We start from the raw sequence: 25,996 nt of genomic DNA, 5'->3' as shown, positions 1-25,996 counted from the left end.
AAAATGCCAAAAGATGAGTAAAAATGTGTAGTTGACCCTTTAATGACACAGGTTTGAACTGTGTGAGTCTACTTATATGAGATTTTTTTTCAATAAATTCTGCAAATGTATATTCTCTGCCCTATGATTTTCTTAATAACATTTTCTTTTCTCTACTTTACTTTTGTAAGATAATTGACTGATTATGTTACCAGTAAGGATGCTGGTCAACAGTAAGCTATCAGTAGCTAAATTTGGGGGAAGTCAAAAGTTATACATGGATTTTCAACTATGCATGGGAATTAGTACCCCAACCCCTGCAATGTTCAACTCTCTTAAGAAGATGGATAACTTCTTAAATTTCCTCAACTAATTATTCCCTTCACAAGGCCAAAGACTATTATTTGTTCAATTTGCTCAAATGATGTTCGATTGAGATGTTAGAATTTCCTCTACTACTTAGAAGAATCAAACTCCAATTATTAGAAATGTATGTGAATAATCTGTTCCTCTATTTATTAGATAAGAGAAATGGCCAAAACTGATTTATAGCTAGCATTATAGCTATAAATATTTCTTAGTTACTAAGTTCATGAGCTATCAATAGGCACTTAGGAAAGGTCCATAAGGGGAAGCAGAATAGTAGCTAAGAAATTCTGTAAAACCAACCAGCAGGGTTCATACCCAATTCTGATACTTACTACTTACTTAACCATGTGACTTTGAGCAAGTTCTTTCTGCCTCAATTTCCTCAAATGCAAAATGGGGATTACTGTATGTACTTTATATGTTTTTTATGAAGATTAAATGAGTTACATGTTGCTAACATGCTTAGAACAGTACCTGGGAGTTCTACATTAGTATTAGTTAAGTAAATACACTTTATCTTATATAATCCTTCAAACAGTTCTAGAAAACAGATATTTTTATCCCTACCTCAAAGATAAGGAATCTGAAGTTCAGTTAAGACAGGTTCAATGACTTGCCCAAGAATATAGCTTGCTCAACTAATATGAGGCAGAATTAGGATCTGAATCAAATTTTATATGACTTTAAAATTCATGTTCTCTGTGACATATTGCTTCATTTTCTCAAAGCTTAACCATTTTTCTCCCAATTTTAACATACCACATATATAACATTAATAGTAACAATAGATATTTTAGACAGAAAAAATTAAATGGAATTCAAGCCCTCTTTTTCAAATCTTACAATTTTCTACATTTTCCTCAAACCTATATAAGAACATATATTCACATAAAGTTATGTATTTTGATTTTTTAATATTAAAGTGTAGTTATTAAGATTACTCATAATAGCATGTTGTCCTTTTTCACCTCTTGGATACAATAAATATATTAACATTTCTCGGGCCCTTGTAGTAACTATTGATAAGCAAAAGTGCTGGTGTGTCACGCCTGGGACAAAGTACAGAAAATGAGTGTGACTTCTTTATGCTCCTCTTCTCCAGCTAGCAGAGACCAAGGAGATCAGGTGGTCCAGCTATAAAAGCTTTTGTTAATCTAAATTCCTGAGTGACTGTGTGGAAGAGAAGTTCCCAATCTCAGCCTTGACCCACTTTATTATATTTATTGTATGAAGCTACTGAGATTTTGGAGTTGATATTGTAGCATATTTTAGCCCATCCTAACAAGAAAACAAACATTTTTATATTCATACTTTTCCAAATTATACCTTCTAGTGGTTATATATTTTAAAAGGTTGATGCTATGTAGTTTAATTAATCCTTCCTGTGGTATTAGCCACTTAGATTTTTATCCAATTTCTCACTAATATAGATAATTTCTCAATATTCATATTTGTAGAGATTAAATGTTGGAAAATTCAACAGAAGAATATAGGTAAATAAATTACTGTCTTTGCATCAAAACAATGAGCACAATTGGGTAGTTGTTTAAAAGTACTCCTTTAAAATGCAATAGAATGGTAGAACATACTTTTTTTAATGAAATGAAGATAGGCCTTAAAAGAAGAACTCAAGAAAATAGAGAGTAAAGAATAGATTCTTTGGTGCAGGAATAGCTAAGTAAGAGCAGAGATTTTAAAAGGAAAAGGGATGAAAATAATGGAACTTTGAGAAAAACCAATGAAAAATATCTAAAAGAAGAGGTCAACGTTTTGGGAAAAGAAAGAATGAAAAAAAAATATAGATGCCCCAACACATAATTATAACTATGTGAACAAAGAAAGGTTAATTTTGGTTTAAGATTTAAAAATTGGAAATATCAGAATAATAGACCTGGAGTATGGCTTCTGGGAGGACTGTAAAATCATCCAATCAATGATCCTTTAATTAAAAAAAAAAAAGGATTTTATTTATTTATTTGACAGAGAGAACACTAGAAGGAGAAGCCACAGAGGGAGAAGGAGAAGCAGACTCCCCGCTGAGCAGGGGATCCAATATGGGGCTCAATTCCAGGACTCTGAGATCATGACCTGAGCTGAAGACAGACACAGGATCCTTATTTTAAAGATGAGAACCGACACTGGGTGGCTCAGCCTTGAGTGCCTGTCTTCGGCCCAGGGCATGATCCTGGAGTGCCAGGATCAAGTCCCACATCCGGCTTTCTGCATGGATCCTGCTTCTCGGTCTGCCTATGTCTCTGCCTCTCTCTCTTTCTCTGTGTCTCTCATGAATAAGTAAATAAAATCTTAAAAAATAAATAAAGATGAGAAAATTCAGGTCCCCAAAAAGTCAAGACAAAAATCTCAGGTATTCACACAGCACAGCATCCATTTCCTCTCTACTTCAGATTCCCCCATCTTCTTGAGATTGTGACAGAAATCAGTCCAAGCTTGCAGAACACAAACCAAACCAAGAAATGAATGAATATGACATTGAAGATAAGCTTTTCTCATTTTAGGCAGATAATCAGTTTTCCTAAATCCATGATGACAATGAAAAGGATCAGAGAAGGATTCACAATTGCCAAATTGCTAAATTGCCTGCTTTTGAGATGCAAAATCTATTAACATTGACTGTGTAGTAGTTGTATTTGTCATTTAAAATGTGAAAACATTTAGGGGCGCCTGGCTCAGGCTGTTAAGCCTCTGATTTAGGCTGAGGTCATGATCTCAGGGTCCTGGGATTGGCAGGGAGTCTGCTTCTCCCTCTCCCTTTGCCCCTCCCCCAGCTTGTGTTTTCTCTCTCTCTCTCTCTCTCTCTCTCTCTCTCTCTCAAATAAATAAATATAATCTTTAAAAAATAATTTTTAAAAAGTGAAAACATTTAAAAGAAAATCCAGCTAATTATGAGCTGGTCATCTCTGATGAATAAAAGTACTTTTAATAGATAAAATATGAACTTTATATACATGAAAATTTATATAAAAATTTATTTTCTTAAATAATAGTAACTTGGAAAAAATAATGGTCACTTGGAAAAGAATACTTAAAAATGCATTGTATATGTATACTTCATTTATTTCTAAGTTTCTAGAGAATTTTCAAGGAGGGACGAGAAATAGGAAGAACAAAGAAAGACGTAAGACTTCAAATTCTATAGAAACATTACATCTTCGTGACTTAGTCAATCAAATGATTGGCAAGGGGCCTGATATAGTTAGCTATCAATACGCTAACATCAAGTAACTGAAAAGTACTGATTGGCATTATTCTTTGAAGGAGACACATCTTTAAGGCAAAAAGCCATTATTTATATGTGAAACAATGTCTTTTAGCCACATATTTAGTGATTAGTGTTTATCCCAGCTTAATTTTATTGTGCTTGGTTCCTCTTTGTCACAGAGGTGTTTTACAAACAATTTCAATTTTTATAATTGTTAATTAATATTATATTAACATATCATTTTTAATTAATATTAATTGTTAATTAATATTATATTAATATATCATTATATTATATATATATATAAATTTAGTGAGTGAGTGAATGAATGAGACCAAAATCTGCCTCCCTATGATTTCAACTCCATTTGTTTTATTTCTTTCCCATTCTGGAGCTATATATCTATTGGAAAGAATGCAATACCACTAACTGATACTTAAACTGAATCTTAAAGAACAAATAGGATTATCAAGGTGAATAAAAAGAAGAGTATTCCATACAAATGGCACAAGTTGTACAAAAGCATGTGATATCAATGATTTCAAAAGATATAAATCCCCACTCTTTTTTAATGTGACAGGTTTTTTTTTTTCTTTAGACATCCCAAATGATTATAACATCCTGGTGAAGAAGGCATTAATACTATTACTTTTATTGTAATTTGGTATGAGGAAATAAGATACATCCAAGCTTTACAGTAAGGCAGTAGTAGAGCTAGAACTAGAACTAAAAACTTTGGTTTTCTGATGGCAATCTGAATGATCAATCACTGGGTAATTTTAACTCTACATTCTGAAACAGTCTCTTAACTGTCTGATTTTTCTCATCCTTGCATATAATTGCAATAATAAGAAGAACTAATCAAAAAAAGGAAAAAAAAAAAACAGAAGAAGAAAGAGAACTAACACTCATTGTAAGGTTTGCAATGTGCCAGGCATAGTGCTAGAACTCAATAGAAATCTTCAATAACAGGTAAGTATTCTGAGATTTAAAGAGGCTCAGTAACCTTCCCAGAACCCTCAGCTATTAAGGGGTAGAGAATAGTCTGAAAGCAGGTCAGTACTCTTAACCAGTATGAGACACTACAAAGACATTATAGTAGTTAACCCTAAATCTATAATTCCTTAATTTAATTTTAGAATACTTCAGTCTGGTTCCACCCTACTTATATACCTCAGGTGATATAAATTCCTAATGGTGTCCAAAGTGACCTAGGCTATATTTTTACATAAACTTTTCATATTAATTCCCCATTTTGTTATTCAACAAAAATTTATTAAGAGTTACTATGTGCCAGGCACTGTATTTGTGTTAGCTTTAAAGAAATAAGACACTGCTTTTGCCCTTAAGCAGTTCATAGTGAAGACAGGAAAAATCAATGACTATAATACAGAATGTATTGGGCTTCACTTAAGGTAAATACTGGAATCAAGAGAAACATTAGGGAAAAACATCTAATTCATTCTGAAGGAATAAGGGAATGTTTCAATAGGAGGCAATGCTTAATCTAAATGAATCTTGAGGCATAATAAAGAGTGAGTCAGACAAAAACAAAGAGAAATGAGGAGCCAAAGGCATTATATGCAAAAAGGACAGTATTTTAAAAGGTTTGAGAGAGTCTGTCTCTATCTAATAGAATTTAAACTAAGTTTAACTCAAGATGGCTAAGTTTCAAAATCACTTCCTCATTCCACAAAAAAATTACAAATTAAACTACCATATGATGCAACAGTTCCACTTCTGAGTATATATCCAAAAGAAATAAAATCACTATCTCAAAGAACTATCTGCACTCCTCTGTTCATTGTCAAATTATTCACAATATGCAAGATAGGGAAATAACCTAAGTGCCCAATGGTAGATAAATGGATAAAATAAATATAATGGAATATTACTCAGCCATGAGAAAGAAAGAAATCTTCCATTTGTGCCAACATGGATGGACTGAGGGCATTATGCTAAGTGACATAAAGCAGTCAGAGGAAGACAAATACTATATGTTCTCACTTATCTGAACTCTGAACATTATCTTGAAAAAAATTATAAATTAGTACATGATTTTCAAATAGTACATTGCACCAATTAGAGAAGATTGAGATGAAATTATGAGAAATATTATGATGATAATAACTAGAATTTATTGTGCACTATGGCAGGATTTATGCTAATGACTTTACATGTATTTTTTATGTAGTGGAAGAGAAATCAAAAAAGTGTATGATGAAAGTAAGCTAACACCTCTTCTGTGAGGTCTTCCACAGCAGTTTCAGTTCGCCTTGACATCTCTTATCTCAATTTGGCATTTAGGAAATACTAACTTACACGTGACTATCTAATTCAAGTGTATATGACCCTAAGCAATATAACACAGTGATTAAGAGCAAGAGCTTTAGAGCTAGATTTTCTGGCTTGAGTCCCATATCATCCTAACATTTGCTAGCAATTTTAATCTTAGGCAAGCTACTTAGTGTCTTAGTATACTACATACAATTAAAGTATGTATATGTGTATACACACACATATACACTAAATATAGGTGTATGTATGCATATGTGTGCTAAACATGTGTTTGTATATACATAAGTTCCTAATGTAAGTGGGAAGTAATAATTAATATTTGTTAAGCTATACCTTGTTTCAGTGCCTTACTTGTATTGATTAATTCAATCAATTCTCATTAGAACTCTAGAGATTAATAATTAAGCATCACTATTTTACAGATGACAATACTGAGGAAAATGGAGATCAGGTAATGTTCCTGAAATAAATACTGCCGTGAAGTGTAAAATAAGGGATCCAGCACAAAAACTCTAGCTGTTAACTACTATGTTATGCTGCCTCCCTCTATACTATGCAATGACTCAAATTCTTTTGAGATTGAATGAAAAATCTTCTTAAAAAAAGAAGATTTTTTTGTTTGTTTGTTTTGTTTTCACTTTGTCTTTATTTGAGAACAAACGCATTATAAAAAGTCACCCTGCACAACTGAAGCAAGCTCACTGAAGCACGGCTGACACACCCACTCTGGTCAGGGGTGGCTACTGCAGAGCTGAACCCGGGACCCCAACAAACGAGGGCAGCGAGAGGGGCCACATCCCCTGGGTGGTACAGTCAGTTGAGCAACCAACTCGGTCATGATCTCAACCTTGTGAGATGGAGCCCCATGTCGGGCTCCACGCTCTCTCCCTCTGCCTCTGCCCCTCCCACTTGTGCTCTCTCTCTCTCTCTCTCTCTCTCTCTAAAATAAATAAATAAATAAATATTTTTTAAAAATGGATAGAAGTATATGTACACACTTATATGCAGCACATCTTGCAATGTACTTCATTGAAACTAGGCTCTTTTGCTTTTTAGAAACAAGAGTTTAATAAAGAAATATTTTCAATATTACCCTTTTTAAAGAGGGTGGTGAGGACATCACTAAATGTCTTTTACTTACTTTTCTTCTTGAAAAAAAAAAGGTTTAAAGTTTTAAAAGTTTTAAAGCAACGCAAAGTCCAATGATCTCTTAAGTTTTTTCCCAGAAATGGATCTGATTCTAAAACAAGGACTAAACTTGTGTTGGGTCCCTACTACAAAATGACTCTTTCCCAGGCAATGTGAAGCATAAAGGTTAATAACAACAACCTCACAAGAACTAGAAAATGGGGTTTTCAAGTAATTTAGACTTCTACAGAAAGAAACGGAATATTGTCAATTATATGGGTCTGCTAAAAATAAAGCCAGAAGAGTTACTGTGCCCAATTTCATTTTTACTCTCTTGTGGTATTCCATGGGTTTCACGTCTGACATACTTTATATGGATAATGTGCTAAGTAAGAGTATTCAATTACAATTTTTTCACAATTCCCATGCACAAATATCCTCTTCCTGGGTCTGATAACAAAGTCACACCCCAGCTGTCACATCTAAAGGAAATCTGCTCTTGGATGTTACCCAGATTTTTTACTAACCATAGGCAATATTGAAATGCTCTGGTGCATGGAGGAGATTTAAAGGCAATATTAAAAGTATTTAGCAATGATGGTTTACTGTATCATTTCTAAATGAACAAAGAGTAAAGCTAAAACAACCCTATGACTTCCATTATTATCAATAGCATTTCTATTTCCAATTTTCCCTAAAGCAAAGTCCTTATTATCCAAATATTCACCATAGTGACATGTATATTCATTGTATTAAAATGATCCCTCTAGATTATCCTTGGTCTAGGAAATGTCAAAAATAAAGCCAAAGCTAAATCAGATTACCTACCAATAAAATAGAGTTTACATCAAGGACAAGCAGGAGGTCTCTTAGGATCTGAAATCTAGGACTTTTGAGTGGTTGTGGATAGACAGAAATGCTCTCACGTGCAATTTTGATAGAGAATTTTATTAAAATCCTTCATTTTGCTTCTACCCCCTACCTTGTCCACTAACCACTAAATCTACTCAGGAATTTAATTTTCATTTTCAAAGTCTCAAGAGGGTTAGAGTTCTAAGAATGACTGCAAAATATAGGTGCTGCTCTTTTGTTTTCTTTTTCTTCCAAGAAGAAGTAGATCAGCACAGAAATGTTCTCAGTTTATAAATCATAATCTACCATTCAAGACCCTGTACTATCTAGTCCCAACAAACCTTCCTGTGTTAGCCTGAATTACCCCCACCAGACTACAGCCAAAATGAACTACTCCATACTTTTCAAACGTATTATTTGCTTTCTGTTTCCCCGTTGCTGTTAATGTTGTTTCTTCTGCCCAAAATGACCTTTCCCCTTCTTGGCCAGTCTTCAAGGTCTACCTCAAATGCTAATTTTTCCAAACTTCCCTAACTCCTCATGTAGCCTCCCCTCTCTTCTACCTACCCAGGTTGAAATACTCTGCTTACTGAATTAACAGCAGAACAATTTGAGCTCTTTCTTCTCTCTTTTGAATCGTTAAGAATCTCACTACTTTCTACATTCTGTTGCAGTTACTTGTATTTAGTGTTTACGACTCACTACTTGTGACTTTGAAGCAAAGACCTATTAGTCTTTATATCTTTGCCCAATGCTATGCTCACTAGAACATCACAGGATTTTGTGGGATTTTTGTTTGTTTGAAGAAATTGCATTGTACTGAGATTCGAGTGACCCTGTGCCAATGTGGGGGAAATAGTTGCATGTTGAGGAAATTGCTCAAGAAAATAGAACTAAAATGCAAAGATATCATAAAATGTAACATTTAGGCATTTATACTTCATCCAAATATCAAATTACTCACTTGGACTCTGGAGCTTGAGAGAACAACATGGGTTTGAAGGGGATGGGTCCATTTATATGTGGATACTTTTGAAATAAATACAGTACAGTACTACAGATATATTTTCTCTTCCTCATGATTTTCTTAACATTTTCTTTTCTCTAGCTTACTTTGTGGTAAGAACACAGTATGTAATATATATAACAGATAAAATAGGCGTTAATTGACTGTTTATGTTATCAGTAAGACTTCAGCAAACAGTAGGCTCTGGGTAGTTAAGTTTTAGGGAAGTCAAAGTTATGTACAGATTTTCAACTGTGCAAGGTGTCAGCAACCCTAACTACACCCCGCCCATTGCTCAGGGGTCACCTATAGATGTTTTTACATTAATAAACACTAGCAATTCAAAATAGCATACTCTATCAAATAGGAACGTAAATTGTTCTATTCATATACAGTATTGTATTTATAACACATGTCATTTTAGTCTTTCATCTAGAATAAAAATATTTATTAACAAATAAAATTTAAAATAAAACTAAGACAAATAAAACAAGTTGTGTTTAACTTTCAGTGAAGGTTTTTGTCCTGGACATTTTTAATGATTAAAAAATAACTCAGATCATTACATCTAAGCTATAACTTCTCTATTATTTTTTTAAACTTGGATTTTTTTTCTCCTAAATTTTAATCTTCAACTACAACTAAAGAAGATCTGCCAATGTCCAGTAATCTTTTTTGTCACTAATGAAGTGGTTGGTATAATACAAGAAAGCAAAGAATCTATACACAGACTACTAATAAAAGTTTAAGTCAGCCTAATAACTAGATGCAAAAAAAAAAAAAACTTTAAACATAACACTTTTCATCAAATCACAATTCCTATAATCAGTAAATATTAGAATTTAATCAGATATAGGATGTCCTTCTTTGTTTGCATTTTTGTAGCCAGCTTCATTTCAGTGTACCATTTGTTTTTTACTGAATTCCTTATTTGATAAGGAGAATAAAGAAGAGGTAATGAAACTAAACTGCATGACTACCATTACCAACACGTGCCAATAACCCATCTTAGCTTATAGAGTATACACTAATGTTTTGTCAACAAAAAATCTGGGGAATAATGTTCTTGTTATATACCAGGTAGTCTTATAAATAATTTATATACATTATCTCACTTGGTCTTAACAATAACTTTTTGAGGCAGGTACCATTAGTATCTCTAAATTACAAATAATGAAATTGATACCCAGAAAGGTTAAGTAACTTGCCCAAGATCATATAGCTGGTAAGGGGTATAGCTAAGTCTGAACCCAGTAAGCATGGAAGCCCAGATTCTTAACCACCTTACTTACCACCTCTTACTGCAGCCAGCTAGCTATTATAAACCAGAAGAATTTGCAATATCAATTTTCTGTTGCCCTAATACAAGGAAACAAGCATTTTTGAGACACTATTGGGCAACATGCCCCAGTTTAGGATTCTGTGGGAAAAAAGGCTTTTCCATTTGCTCTCCCACCTCCCTGCTACTGTCAGTCAGCATACTGGTATGAAGGAGAAAAGAAGTGGTGCCTGGAGGTCCAATAGCTAGCTGGCTAAAACCTACATCCATACAAGTCCTTTTTCTCAAAATGTGAAGTGAATCCTATCCTCCCATTTTATTGAAAAAAACTCTCTAGTGACCTAGTTAGCATCAAACACTCCTAAACTTTCTACTCTTTATTTCCAAAGTTTAATCCCTATGAAGTCAAAGCTCCCTTCCATAATACGTAATTAGATTGGACCTGGTCTCATCCCTGTTTTAACCTGATTCTTGAGGTCCTTGCTTCTGTTTCCTGCCAATGAGCTAGATCCATCTTATTCTCAACATCAACTGCCAACTACAGCTAACAAAACATACAAAATTATTTTATTGATTCACAGTTTATAATGCCTTGTTATAGCAAAATATGCATGATAAAATAATTTTATACAGTCAAAATTATGAAATAATTATACAGTTTGATCCAATCTTTTATTTCTCTAATACCAAGAAATGTACATGAAAAGAAAAAGAGTTATATGTAACTTATCCAAGGATTCATCGGTTTATATGAAGTTAAAACTGATTGTAGCATACCATCTTTGAAACGCCAATTCAAAACGTAAGCATGGCTTATTGTGTACATTTTCTTATAATCTCCCAAGAAACAACTTTTTCTTCTCTGGATTTCTCACAACACCAAATACAGCATTGTGCAAATGATCAGCTTCTACATAATGCTGACCAAACTGAACAATTACTCAAATAGTTACTTATAGACACCTTACCAATAGAAACCTTTATGATTGTGTAAAATAGTAAAGACAGAGGCAGCCATTGTAAAAAGCAGATGACCAATCATTACTGGGCAGATTTACAATCAACTCCATCCAAAAAGGTCAAGATCATCTTGCTGCATACGGAAAAAGGTTGACATTAAATTTAACTGTCTGTGACATTATAACCAATCTTTACTTTTTAAGGTAATACATTTTGACATAGCAACAGAGAGAAATTTTTTTGTGATTTGTGACAGAAATGACAATTCTAAGGCAGTAATTTTTTCACCTTACAAAATTACTGGGAAATCTGTAAAGTGCTACTCAAGGAAAGTAACCAAAAATCTTTACGGTTTAGTTCCTCTGAAAGGTCATAAATACGGTGAAAAATAGCAGAATGCTGTAAAACCAATACCTAGAGGAATCCCAAAGCAATGCCAAGAAACAGAATGTACTCATAGCGACTAATACATGCAAATACTGGAAATAAATTCTAACAGATTAAACAGGTTTTGTAGCAACTAAAAGGTATATTCAAATCATTCCAAAACTAATCAAGCTTAAGAATATGGCAATCTTCCCTTCTAATAAGAATATAAGCTGGCTAAGTAGCCTGAATAACATATAAATTATAGCCAATATCAGTAGGTATAATTTTTAATGTGTTTTTAATTAAAAAGAAGAAACTAACCCCTTAACTGAATTAAATCACTGATTTAGACTCCCAATTCTGTATTCTGATAAACATATTCATTTTTATTACTATAGCATCACCCTCATGAGGTATTACGTCCTAACCATACTACAGAATCATGAAGACAAAACCATCTTTCTGTTGAGAAAGGCTGCAACATTCTTCTTTTACTCATTGAATATGCAATACCTAGTCAAGTATCTGACAAATCCTCTAAAATTAAGGAAGAATTAATTATGCGTAATCTAAAAAAATGAAATATCTTTTCAAAACTGGAATGTCGAACACAGGCACGTTTTCTTGCCCAAGTATGTAATTCTGAGGAAATGCTATACAAAACAAAGTTAAATGCATTATAACTCGATAAAAATAGTTTAAAATAAATACCAGAGCTTCAGGATAAAATGGACATATAAATCCAAATTCCTTGCTGTGACGATTCTCTACTCTTTGTAATTAACATGCATAATGTAGTCAAGTCTTTTCATTTTGAAAATGAAAGTAAGCTAATGCGGAGTATCTCCGGATCAGAAAAATCTTAAGCTTAAATGTCACATGCATTCTTTGTAAAAAAACAAAAGCAAAAACAAAAAACAGATTTATCATCTGCTTTCAGCTATAAACAATGCCTTAGCAGGTATCTACATTAAGAGGACCAAGAGCATCATTATTTCAATAGATCTGAGAAATGCTTTAAATGTTTGCCTTTTAAAACAGTTCAGATACTGAAATACAAATTTCAGGAAATCAGCTTATAGCTCAGATTCTGGTAAACATGATTCTAACTTGAATCAAACTTGAATTGCTGTGTGGTTACACACTACAATGGTGGCAATATTTCTGTTCTTAAGAAATTCCAGACAAAAAATCTTTTTATTATGTCACTATCTATAAGAAGCTAGCTAGCTATGATGTATCTTTCTCAGTTTGAACAAATTATGCAATTTTTATCATTCGAAATAAGAAATGCAATTTGTACAGAATCAGGCTTAATCTGGAAAAATTTGTAGAGCCCCAAACCTTGCTTTTAATCACAAAAAAGAATCTCTTTCCTTACTCCCCACATCCCAAAAAAAGAAAGCTAAAGTAAACACGAACTCACACACACACATTTCTAAAATTCATATTGTTCAGCTGTTGTCTATTTCTATAAATATCACTTGTTCAAATATCCTAAGAAAAATCTGATAATAATAAACAATTACATTGATTAATATATTCTACACGACTAAGAGCTAGAAAAAGCAGTAACCCTACAATCTAATAGTATCATCATAATTCATGAGGTCATACCTGATGACTTAGAGATTGAAAAGGCTCACAGGTTCCAGACTGCATGACCTTTCTATTTCCAGAAACCCCTAAAGATTGCATTTCCTGTCTTATAAAAGATAATCACAGCCATCTCTATGTCTCAGCATCTTCAGGGCTAGTGAAGAAAACATCAAACAGCAGATCTGTCCCATCAGTATCTGTTTAAGCCATCAAGAAGATACAAAATCTCATATATTGTTTATCGTCTCCTCTTTGCAGTTACAAACACCCAGTATTAAGGGAGGATGACACAGTTGTATTTGCTGAGGCTGCTAATGCTGTCTGAAAACAGTAAGCTTACTGCTTGGAGCAATTCTGTATCATCCAAACAGAGAATGAGCCACATCCTTTAGGTTTCCCACTTCTGCTACTATAAAAATGTCACTTGCCAAAAAGAGTTTAATGTTGTCAATCCTTTAAAAAATAAGCAATGTTCTACTTAATTAAGTATCCAATGTGTCTGCTGAAAATGCCATGTTAAAATATCAATTCTTAATTATTAGTCAGGATTTTTCTACATGATTAAGCTTTAGTATAATGATTTAATAAGCAAATTGTACTCTCTTTTAAAAGAATCTTTCCTCCAAACCATATGTATCATTATTCATCCAACCCATCAAAATTAGAAGTCCTAAATATGAAAAATTTTTATTCTAGCAATCTTTGAAAACTGCGTTTAACAGTTGATAAATAGATAAGTGCATATTTACCTTTAATTCTCTATAACTTCATTTTTTAAAGATTTATTTATTTATTTATTTATTTGGAGGAAAGGGAAAGGGGCAGAAGGAGAGAAAAAGAAGGGGCCTTTTAAGCCCAACGCAGGGGTCCATCTCACAGCCCTGAGATCACAATCTGAGCCAAAACCAAGAGTTGGACACTTAACTGGGCCACCAAGGGGCCTCTCAAGACTTCATTTTTATTTCATATTCTTTAGACCAACATGCTTCAAATCAAAATACCTTTTATATTTTAACATCTTCTTCTAAATAGTTCTATATACACAAAGAGTTTTATATACACAATGTGCTATTGCCAAATTCAAAGACCTCATGGTTAACCCTAGGAGCGAAACCTATGTAACCTAAAGGCATTTTTATTGTGATTTTTCACTACATTTTATTTGTGTTCAGCAAGGGTCTTATGCTTTCTTTCACCACAACATAGCAGAATCAGGAAAGAAAGAAAAACAATATCCTCTAAAATTATAAATGGAAATATTTTCTCTTGGGGGGGTATTCTAAATACTAAATTCCAGTTAGTTAACATTCAGTGTAATATTGGAAATATTTTCTTTACCATGTGATGAAAGATTGTATTTTAGAAATAAAAAATAGACTAAAATTATAACCAATTTAACTGAATTCAAAATCAGGACACCAAGTACAATGTATTATTATCCTAAAACAGCCTTCACATTATGCATAGCATGAGTTAATGAAGACTTTACTTATATACCTATGAAAATTTTGTTTATAAACTTGTGAAATAAACTAAATAAAATTTAATGATAGCTAAAGTGCTTACAGAAAATGTTTTCGATAAATGTAGACTAATACCTCAGTATAATCTCCCTTCTCCAACTCAAGACATTTGATGCGTAATAAAATGTATTATCATGGAGACTAGTCAAAATGAATCTTAAAAGACTGTGCTTCTTTAAGAAGCTGGTGGTGGGGGAAAAGGTGGAGGAATTGGGACAAAAGGGGAGATAAAAGAATACAAAATTCCAGTTAGAAGATAAGTTCTGGGGAGCTAATGTACAGCATAGTCATTATTGTTAATAATATAGTATTACGTACTTGAAAGTTACACTCTGGTGATAATTATTTTACTATATATAAGTGTATCAAATCAACATGTTTACACCTCAAACTTATACAATGTTCTATGTCAATTATACCTCAATATATCTGGAAAAAACAGTTATCACACATTAAATATATACAATTGTTTTGTAAAAAATTAATAAATTTGATTTAATAGCCTGAGCCACACTATCTCTTTAGAGAAGCTGCTACTCTAATTGCACAAGTCCAGACAAAGAATTTTGTATTTTGGCTGTATGTATACAATTACACACCTGGATGAAAATTAGATGTAGGGAAACATCATTTATCTATGCAGTATTTTCTCTCTTGTAATCAAACTAGGAACTCATTCTCAAAGACCTACCTTCTCAATAAGATCCTCCTAAACTACATGATCTCCCTTTCTATTTTAATTCTTTAATGTATAAAATATCAAACACCTTCTATGTTCAGACACCATATAAGTGCTAGAGACTTCCTGACAACACAAAATATGCCATCACAAAAGCAGATAATTAAGTTTTAAACACGATTTGTTTTAATAGAAGAATTAGGAGGCAATATAACAGCAGTAACAGGGCATCTGACCTTAGTCTAGGGATCAGAATGTATCTCCTTAAGTGAGAAGCTGGTCAATTCAAGAGTGGTAAATACAGGTGGTTGGACCATGAAGGGTAAGTGGGAGAGAAGGGAGAGATAAGACTAGAAGAATGAGCCAAAGGCCAAGCACAGGAAACTTTAGAAGCCATTTAAAGCTTAGAAGTCATTGAGCTTTATCCTTAGGGGAATGAGAAGCCATCAAACATAACCACTTTTGTAGTTTTAAATTACCCTGGCTATGGCATAGAAACAGGTATATAAAACAAAACTGAAGAAAGAGAGACAAGGTATGTAATTTTGGTCAGGGGATATATGGTCTAAACAAAAATGGTAGCAATAGAATTGGAAAGAAATTGATAGATCCTAGATCTATCACTTTTTAGTGATCTATCCAATTTTTAGTTAAAAGAGAGGATACGGGGATTGTGAAAAATGAGGGAGAGAGAAATGTAAGATTGGTTCCCTAACCTTCTCCTTTATTACAGATTTCAATTTGACAATCAATATATTTTCATCACATGCTCTGTTGTATTGTTATTTATCCTTTTCATGTGTATATAACTAGTTTTTATAAAATAGCCAGAAAATTGTGAGTTTTATTTTATCTTTCATCTCTGTCTTCTCATATTGTGCATAACAAAGTTACTATAAATAACTAAATAAACGAGAAATAAACAAAAAATTGAGATTTTCTTTCACGTACTTTGTCATAACACGGATATAAACTTTGTTTTCATGGACATTATTAATTAGTATATATAATCTAATTTTCTTCAGAGTTTTCTTGCCAACACACTTAATCTCTGCAATAAAAATATGAAATTGGGAATACAAAGCTTTTAATTTCTCTACCATCTAGTTGACAAAATAATTTAAATGGAAAAGTTATGTATTTATACTTCATTATTTGACCCACTTAATAATAATTTAGCATGGACTAACCAATCAAAAAAAATAGATATCCATTTTTTTAGATGATCATTGCTCTATGAAAAAAAATTATTCATACAATACGCTACTCATACAGTGTTAAGGTATTCTTGTAATAGTAAGGCACAATGCTTCTACAATTTCCCTAACAAATCTAACAAAGGTTTGATAAAAGGGAACAAGACCAGCCAAAGCATAACAAAGGAACCCCTTAGTCTGAATGAAGAAAGAACCAAAAGAGTGAAAAGCATAAATCAAAACTAACTTTATGTAGTTAATGATTTGTTGACTGTCAGACTATACCAAATAATAAATGATCAGCATCTTAAAAACAGCAAGAGCTTTACAATAATCAATACATACTTAGCTTCTATTTTTCACTTTTCAGGGAGTATGTGATCCAAAGCCCTCTTTCCAGATAAGGTAGCTGAAATTTAGAGAAGTGACCTGTCCAAGGTCAGCTAGTAGCAGGACCTATGGCAGAATTCAGAATTTCTGTCTCCTAGTTTCACATTTTCAACAATAAAATCACAGTCTTTTGATTATATCTTTGTAATAATGTAGTTTATCTTCATTAATTAAAGTAACTTCCATTTTAATAGTTTCATACATTTTTGGTAGATTGTGAAACATAGTAAATACCTCAGAAACATATCCATAAGAATCAAAAGGTTTTTATTAAGATATATTTTTATCATAAAGCATCTATTTTTATTTTTATTTAAAGATAATTTATTTCAAAGAATACCTCTGAAAAACTTTGTTTTATATATTACTGCTTTAAAAATCATAAAATAGTTCAACTTTTCAAAGTAATTTGGAAAAGTGACTTAAAAATATTTTAATCTTTTCCAGTACACCCAGTTTAAAGAATCTGTCCAAATAAATAGTGCAGATTAAGGTTAATGTACAAAGATGTTTAGTGCCACACTATAAGAGAAAAAACAGGCATATAAGAAAAAGTTTAATTAAATTACAATATAACAAAAATGAAATGCCATGCAACCACTGAGTATTATGAATGAAAGATGCTAACGACAAAGGAAAATGCGGATCATAGAATAAGTGAAAAACAAGATCCCAAATATACTTATGTGGTACAATCATGACTATGTAAAATATACACTGAAAAAAGAGATGAAATAGTGAATTTTAAAAGACAGCCCTCAATATGACTTATTTTATGAATATATATCCCAGAATTCATTATTTTTCTAATAAAAATAGAAAAAAGTTTCTGAGAAATATTTTAAAGTTGAACAACTACTCTTCTCATATGCTTTCTCTTTCCAGTAAAAATTATGCCTCAAATTTCAGTCTTCCTAATTTTTGACTCATATTTCTACTCTAATCTAATGAAAATATTCGAATCTACTTCTATTAGATTATCTGTACTTTATTTTTTTTAAGATTTTATTTATTTATTCATGATAGTCACACAGAAAAAGAGAGAGAGGCAGAGACACAGGCAGAGGGAGAAGCAGGCCCCATGCAGGGAGCCCGACGTGGGATAGGATCCCGGGTCTCCAGGATCGCGCCCTGGGCCAAAGGCAGGCGCCAAACCGCTGGGCCACCCAGGGATCCCAGATTATCTATACTTTAAAAATCATTCTTAAGGGACCCTGGGTGGCTCCGTCAGTTAAGCATCCAACTCTTGATTTTGGCTCAGATCATGATCTTAAGGTCGTGAGAACAAGTCCCATGGTGGTGGGCTCTACCCTACGTGTGGAGTCTGCTTAAGATTCTCTCCCTCTCCCTCTGCCCCTCCCCTGCTAGCTCACCCTCCCTGTCTCTAAAAAATAAAAAATTACCGATGTGCCTTGCATATCATTTATTATTATACGTGTGTGTGACTGTTTAATTTCACACTATTTCTATTGGGTTAATGCTGGTACAGACTGTTTCTGGCAAATCAGTTCTCACACCAGCTTCGATGTTATGTGAAAGAAGTTTTCTATAACAATCTTTAATGACTAAATGTAATTCTATCAAATAGAAGTACCAAACTACATTTAACCAAATCCCTATTCTTAGACATATCAGGGTTTTTTTTTTCCATTTTTCAATATAATAAATAATAGCACAATAAACACCTTTCTGGAAATAGCCTTATATATATTCTCTATTTCCTTAGGACAAATTACAGTAAGTAAACTTACTGTACCAAGCATAAATATTTTTGAAGTTTTGGATAAAAACTGCCAAATTACCCTCCAGAAGGGTTATGTCCATTTACATTCTCCAACAAAAACATCTTATTTCTTCATTGCCTTGCCAGAACTGGGTATTATCACATAATCTTTATGTAGAATAACAGTCTCAATATGTTAATATCAAAATAAAGGAAACCTGGGCATACATTAAGACAAAGACTTAAATTAGGATAATTAAACCAAATACAGTTTTGTTTATACATTTTCTAACAACAATAACAAAAACTTAGAAAAAATAAGCTTCTCTGTTTCTATACATATACACAAAGATATAACACTAGTCCCTAAGGAATATACCCTAAGATTATAAAGCAAACAGCAACCTTGGAATAAATGGTACTAAAAATAGTAAAGTTAACGAATTAAAACCAAGTACAGCACAGGAAAAAATTAAAAAATATATAAAAATCAATGCAGCATAGGGAATATAGTCGGCAGTACCATAATAACTTTGTATGGTGACAGATGGTGAGCACTGTGTAATGCACAGAATTGTCAAATCACTATGTTGTACACCTGAAACTAATATAACATTGTATATTGACTATACTTCATTTTAAAAATGCAATTACAAATACAAAATTAGTCTTTATTTTTTTCTCTATGACATCTATGGAATGAATGAATCTAAAGATGAAGAATCATTCACCCAGTACAATGCTAATTCACTCTTCCAAACTATGAAACATACAAACAGAAAGATGGATTTTTGTGGCCTCCTGAAATCTTTCAAATGGTTATTAAATATTATCTTTAACCAAGAAACCACTCAGGAGAACCACTGAGTCTCAAAAATACCATGTGTAAGACAAATTGTGTGTGTGTGTGTGTTAATTTATTCTCCCCAAGCACCATTTATGCTAGGGCTAAGTGAATGAGGGGAAACATAAAGAAAAATTCACAATGTACTTGATCTTTAAAAGATATCACTGTTTTAAAAAAATCAATAAAATAACGATCTTTTGAGTGAAGCTTTCTCATAGATTTACCCATTATTGGATGCCTGGGGCCTGGGTAGCTCAGCAGTTGAGTGTCTACCTTTGGCTCAGGGTGTGATCCTGGAATCCCGGGATCGAGTCCCACATCAGGCTCCCTGCATGGAGCCTGCTTCTCCCTCTGCCTATGTCTTTGCCTCTCTCTGTGTCTCTCTAGAATAAATAAATAAAATCTTTTTTTAAAAAAAGAGAGACCCATTATTAAATTGTAATTTTGGTAATACTAAAAATGTACTTAAAGTGCACGGAAATTGAAGACTGTTTACATCTCAATGTAAACTGGGTCACAGGCCATTAATAAATATGATTTTTTAAAAGATATATTTAGTTTAGTTTTGAGAGAGAGAGAGTGCTCGCATGCAAGTGCGACTGGGGGAGGGGCAGAGGGAGAGAACCTTTACACAGACTCCCTGCTGAGCTGAGCTCAAAGCCCAGTAGGGAACTCCGTCCCATCACCTGACATCATGACCTGAGTGGAGACCAAGAGTTGGACACTAACTGACTGAGCCACCCCAGTGCCCCTACATATCATTTTTAACAGAAAAAAAAAAAAAAACACTGAAAAAAAATTAAAACACCTCATAGCCCACCCTTTATTTTTCAAAAGGACACACATAGGTTTGTGGTTCAAAGCACAGGCTATAGAGACAGACTGTAAAGTTCAAATCCTGGTTCTATAACTTTGGGTTCTGTGTGTACTCTCTGTCTCATTTTTTTAATGTAAAATAATGATAATCCTACTAGAGCTGTTGCAAGAATTAAGTGTGATAAATACATATGAGGCAGTTAAAACAGTGCCTGGGATAAAGTAATTGCTGAATAAATCTTTGCTCTTATTCTAAGAAAGCTGGCTTTAAATTCTCTTCCTCTCCCCCAAAAAAGACAAGGAAGTAAAGAAAAAATAGTATAAGATCATGAAACAATCAGAAGTATTGTCTACTCAATATAACTGAGTAGAGTTTTCAAGACATGAAGATGCCAATACAGACACTCCAGATAACAATATAGACACAGAAGTATGTTTTTTTAATTCAAGGATATAACACAACTTTTACACTATAGTGGCTTGGAAGTCAGACAAACTTTGATTAATTCACCAATTAGTGACCATGAGCAAGTTCCTTAACCTCCCTAGCCTCAGTTTTCTCATCTGCAAAATACAATTAATAATGTTATCTCTCCCGTAGAATTTTTTGTAAGGCTAAATAAGAAAATATATATAAGGCAATTAGCATTGTGTACCAACATAAAAGATCAAGAAAGGGGAAAGAAGAATCAATGAATCATTGAAAAAGTTGGTAAGCTAAAGTTAGGAAGGAAAGTACATAATAGAATACGGCCAGTTCCTTTCCCTCTACTCTATCCAGCGGCCATTTCTCTACCCTCATTATTCTCAATTTTGGCAGCATTTGTCTCACAATCCTGGCACAGGGTAATTACTAAATAAATGTAATTAATATGCTAATGACCAGCTAGTTACCAAACCCAACAACTTTTTTCAGTCTTTATTATTTTCAACCTATCTAAAACTACTGTTACTGCCTAGTCAAAAATTTTTACAAATGTCCTACTCTATCATTTAATGACCTCTACAGTCTCACTCTGACAGAACTTTCCAATCTTAGCAGTGTTCTCTGTTAGCTGTCTGATATTCCACCTACATCCAAGGGCTTACCATTCCCAATAATCATTCTGTGCTTGAGAGCATTTAGCTTTGCTCATGCTACTAAGTGCAAATCTTGGTTCAGATCGTGGTGCTGCATTTTTTAACTGTAGCATATTTTACAAGTTATAATATTTAACATGGAACTCCCTTTCCCTGTTAGTACAGTGGAAATAACAAGAGTACCAGCTACGTAGTGTTCTTTGAAGATTAGAGGAATTAAAAATATATAGTGCTTGATTCACTCAGTGCCCACCTACAACATAGTAAGTCCTTAAAAACTGTTGTTGTCAGAATGAATGCTTTTTCCTTTATTCCACAGATCTAGATCTTATCTATGAACCAAAGTTTAAAAAAAACACATCATCCATGAGGGAAGCCTTCCCTAATCAGATGTTTTTGATTTTCCCTGTGTCTCAGCTCTTGAATTCCCAACTTTCCTTCCTGACTTTTCTGAAGCTTGCTCTATTAGAGTATGCATGGCCTTATTTTATTCCTCATTCTCAATTATTAAGCTTCTTAATACAAAATTTTGTGTATGATTCATTTTTATATCACACTTAACATAGTCCCCTGTAAAATATTTATAGAATAAGTGAAAGAATGAAGTCTAATTGTCATTTTTCAGACACTAAAATATACCTGTGTGGGGATGGTTGTTGCAAAACTGGTACTCTTAATGGCAAATAGAAGAGCAGTTTCAAAGATGACTCAAACAAGGGAAGTACAATAAATGTCAGCCATGATATTTGCTGTCACTGGATATTTGTTTTGTTAAATTCTAGTTCTCTTCTGTTTATGGGTTGTGGAAGGCAAGAATTAGCCTTTTAAGAAGCTCTTTTTTAATTTAATCAGAGTGTTCCATAAGCCTGACTATAAATAGAGCCATAATAATTTTTTTTAATTTTAATTACTAACAAATATTCTAATGAATGAGAGCACAAAGATAGAAGTGCAATGACATTTATGGCAACAGTATTTATAATAGTAAAATACTAGGAAAACTCTAAATGTTAATAAACGTTTGTTAAATAAATGCAGTTTAAGGGGCACCTGGGTAGCTCAGTCAGTTAGGCGTCCGACTCTTGATTTTGGCTCAGGTTATGAGACCAAGCCCCACATCGGGCTCCATGCTTTGTGGGGAGACTGTGTGAGATTCCTTCCCTCTCCCTCTGCCCCTCCCTCTGCTTGCATTCTCTCTCTCTCAAATAAATTATCTTTAAAAAGATAAAATTTAGACATAAATCATTTTAAATATATACCTAAAAGTCCTTAAGGAACAACATTAAATTGTTAAGTCATTATCACTGGAATTTTAAATTGAGAGGATAGCCAAGGAGGACTGTCTCCAACATTATATCTCCTAAGTGATGAAACTAAATACAAAACATCAAGAAAATGAATTTAAAAATCACCAATATTCTCTTCTCTCTTTTCCTCCAAAAGCAATCACTATTGGGTATACACGAGCAAATAAAGCAGTATAAAAAAAAATCAGCAACAAGAGTCACTTTGTAAATAGCAGTCAAAATAAATGCTGATTATAGGCATGCTAAAAGTCAATTTCAGTTTGTGGCACAGAAGTTTTCTGAAACATGCAATAAGGAAGGAAGAAAAACAATCTCTTTTCCACTCAATTGACCTTAGGATTTTTAATTTCTCTGTATTTGAAAGTTATATTATTTATTCAGTCTCCATTTTATTGAACTCCAGATATCTTACTGTTATCACTTTGAGGACAAAAAGTAATCGCTGCATCATATTCACATACACAAATATTTTGCTTAGTTACAATCTCACATTCAATCCCTTTTGTGTATAGATACATGGATTTAAACAGATTATTGAATCTAGCATAAAAGCCATAATGACTTTGAAAACAAGGCACAGAAATACAAAAAAGTATTTAGTGCTGACATACTAAGATTTTTGAAATAAACTATCTCAATATTATTTACATTCAGCAGTACTTTTAAACTGAGACAATTACCTGTATAAATAGAAATTCTGCAAATTTATTTCCTGTTAACTGATGGTTACTTTTAAGTTTCAAATTGGGTTAAGAAGGTTTTATTTATTTTTTTTTTAATTAATTTTTATTGGTGTTCAATTTACCAACATACAGAAAAACACCCAGTGCTCATCCCGTCAAGTGTCCACCTCAGTGCCCGTCACCCATTCCCCTCCAACACCCGCCCTCCTCCCCCCTTCCACCACCCCTAGTTCGTTTCCCCGAGTTAGGAGTCTTTATGTTCTGTCTCCCTTCCTGATATTTCCCAACATTTCTTCTCCCTTCCTTTATATTCCCTTTCACTATTATTTATATTCCCCAAATGAATGAGAACATACACTGCTTGTCCTTCTCCGATTGACTTATTTCACTCAGCATAATACCCTCCAGTTCCATCCACGTTGAAGCAAATGGTGGGTATTTGTCGTTTCTAATCGCTGAGTAATATTCCATTGTATACATAAACCACATCTTCTTTATCCATTCATCTTTCGATGGACACCGAGGCTCCTTCCACAGTTTGGCTATTGTGGCCATTGCTGATAGAAACATCGGGGTGCAGGTGTCCCGACGTTTCGTTGCATCTGAATCTTTGGGGTAAATCCCCAACAGTGCAATTGCTGGGTCGTAGGGCAGGTCTATTTTTAACTCTTTGAGGAACCTCCACACAGTTTTCCAGAGTGGCTGCACCAGTTCACATTCCCACCAACAGTGTAAGAGGGTTCCCTTTTCTCCGCATCCTCTCCAACATTTGTTGTTTCCTGCCTTGTTAATTTTCCCCATTCTCACTGGTGTGAGGTGGTATCTCATTGTGGTTTTGATTTGTATTTCCCTGATGGCAAGTGATGCAGAGCATTTTCTCATGTGCATGTTGGCCATGTTCATGTCTTCCTCTGTGAGATTTCTCTTCATGTCTTTTGCCCATTTCATGATTGGATTGTTTGTTTCTTTGGTGTTGAGTTGAATAAGTTCTTTATAGATTTTGGAAACTAGCCCTTTATCTGATATGTCGTTTGCAAATATCCTCTCCCATTCTGTAGGTTGTCTTTTAGTTTTGTTGACTGTATCCTTTGCTGTGCAAAAGCTTCTTATCTTGATGAAGTCCCAATAGTTCATTTTTGCTTTTGTTTCTTTTGCCTTTGTGGATGTATCTTGCAAGAAGTTACTGTGGCCGAGTTCAAAAAGGGTGTTGCCTGTGTTCTCCTCTAGGATTTTGATGGACTCTTGTCTCACATTTAGATCTCTCATCCATTTTGAGTTTATCTTTGTGTATGGTGAAAGAGAGTGGTCCAGTTTCATTCTTCTGCATGTGGATGTCCAATTTTCCCAACACCATTTATTGAAGAGACTGTCTTTCTTCCAATGGATAGTCTTTCCTCCTTTATCGAATATTAGATGACCATACATTTCAGGGTCCACTTCTGGGTTCTCTATTCTGTTCCATTGATCTATGTGTCTATTTTTGTGCCAGTACCACACTGTCTTGATGACCACAGCTTTGTAGTACAACCTGAAATCTGGCATTGTGATGCCCCCAGCTATGGTTTTCTTTTTTAAAATTCCCCTGGCTATTCGGGGTCTTTTCTGATTCCACACAAATCTTAAAATAATTTGTTCTAACTCTCTGAAGAAAGTCCATGGTATTTTGATAGGGATTGCATTAAACGTGTAAATTGCCCTGGGTAACATTGACATTTTCACAATATTAATTCTGCCAATCCATGAGCATGGAATATTTTTCCATCTCTTTGTGTCTTCCTCAATTTCTTTCAGAAGTGTTCTATAGTTTTTAGGGTATAGATCCTTCACCTCCTTGGTAAGGTTTATTCCTAGGTATCTTATGCTTTTGGGTGCAATTGTAAATGGGATTGACTCCTTAATTTCTCTTTCTTCAGTCTCATTGTTAGTGTATAGAAATGCCATTGATTTCTGGGCATTGATTTTGTATCCTGCCACGCTACCAAATTGCTGTATGAGTTCTAGCAATCTTGGGGTGGAGGCTTTTGGGTTTTCTATGTAGAGTATCATGTCATCGGCGAAGAGGGAGAGTTTGACTTCTCCTTTGCCAATTTGAATGCCTTTAATGTCTTTTTGTTGTCTGATTGCTGAGGCGAGGACTTCCAGAACTATGTTGAACAGCAGTGGTGAGAGTGGACATCCCTGTCTTGTTCCTGATCTTAGGGGAAAGGCTCCCAGTGCTTCCCCATTGAGAATGATATTTGCTGTGGGCTTTTCGTAAATGGCTTTTAAGATGTCAAGGAAAGTTCCCTCTATCCCAGCACTCTGAAGTGTTTTGATCAGGAATGGATGCTGTATTTTGTCAAATGCTTTCTCTGCATCCAATGAGAGGATCATATGGTTCTTGGTTTTTCTCTTGCTGATATGATGAATCACATTGATGGTTTTACGAGTGTTGAACCAGCCTTGTGTCCCAGGGATAAATCCTACTTGGTCATGGTGAATAATTTTCTTAATGTGTTGTTGGATCCTATTGGCTAGTATCTTGTTGAGAATTTTTGCATCCATGTTCATCAGGGATATTGGTCTGTAATTCTCCTTTTTGGTGGGGTCTTTGTCTGGTTTCGGAATTAAGGTGATGCTGGCCTCATAGAACGAATTTGGCAGTACTCCATCTCTTTCTATCTTTCCAAACAGCTTTAGTAGAATAGGTATGA

At 33.8% G+C, this 25,996-nt stretch overlaps 1 protein-coding gene across 22 annotated transcripts in view; it reads right to left on the bottom strand.

Moving 5' to 3' along the window:
* SLC4A10 (solute carrier family 4 member 10) overlaps nucleotides 1-25,996 on the bottom strand; it is a 289,593-nt gene that overhangs the window by 193,444 nt on the left and 70,153 nt on the right. For 3 of the 22 annotated variants that reach the window (XM_025994162.2, XM_025994159.2, XM_025994166.2), the window contains exon 1: nucleotides 13,078-13,464. The exons of 12 other annotated variants lie outside the window; for them this stretch is intronic. In XM_025994162.2, the coding sequence (XP_025849947.1) occupies nucleotides 13,078-13,158 (81 nt within the window). In that variant the 5' untranslated portion in view covers nucleotides 13,159-13,464. Of the gene's footprint in view, nucleotides 1-13,077; nucleotides 13,638-25,996 lie in introns of those variants that run through there. 7 more of the 22 variants (XM_072751736.1, XM_072751729.1, XM_072751738.1 and 4 more) reach the window with 7 other exon arrangements.

Source organism: Vulpes vulpes, chromosome 3 (assembly GCF_048418805.1).
Source record: "Vulpes vulpes isolate BD-2025 chromosome 3, VulVul3, whole genome shotgun sequence".
Lineage (NCBI taxonomy): Eukaryota > Metazoa > Chordata > Mammalia > Carnivora > Canidae > Vulpes > Vulpes vulpes.
The sequence above is the reverse complement of the archived record's forward strand: the minus strand, read 5'-3'. Positions and strand labels throughout refer to the sequence as shown.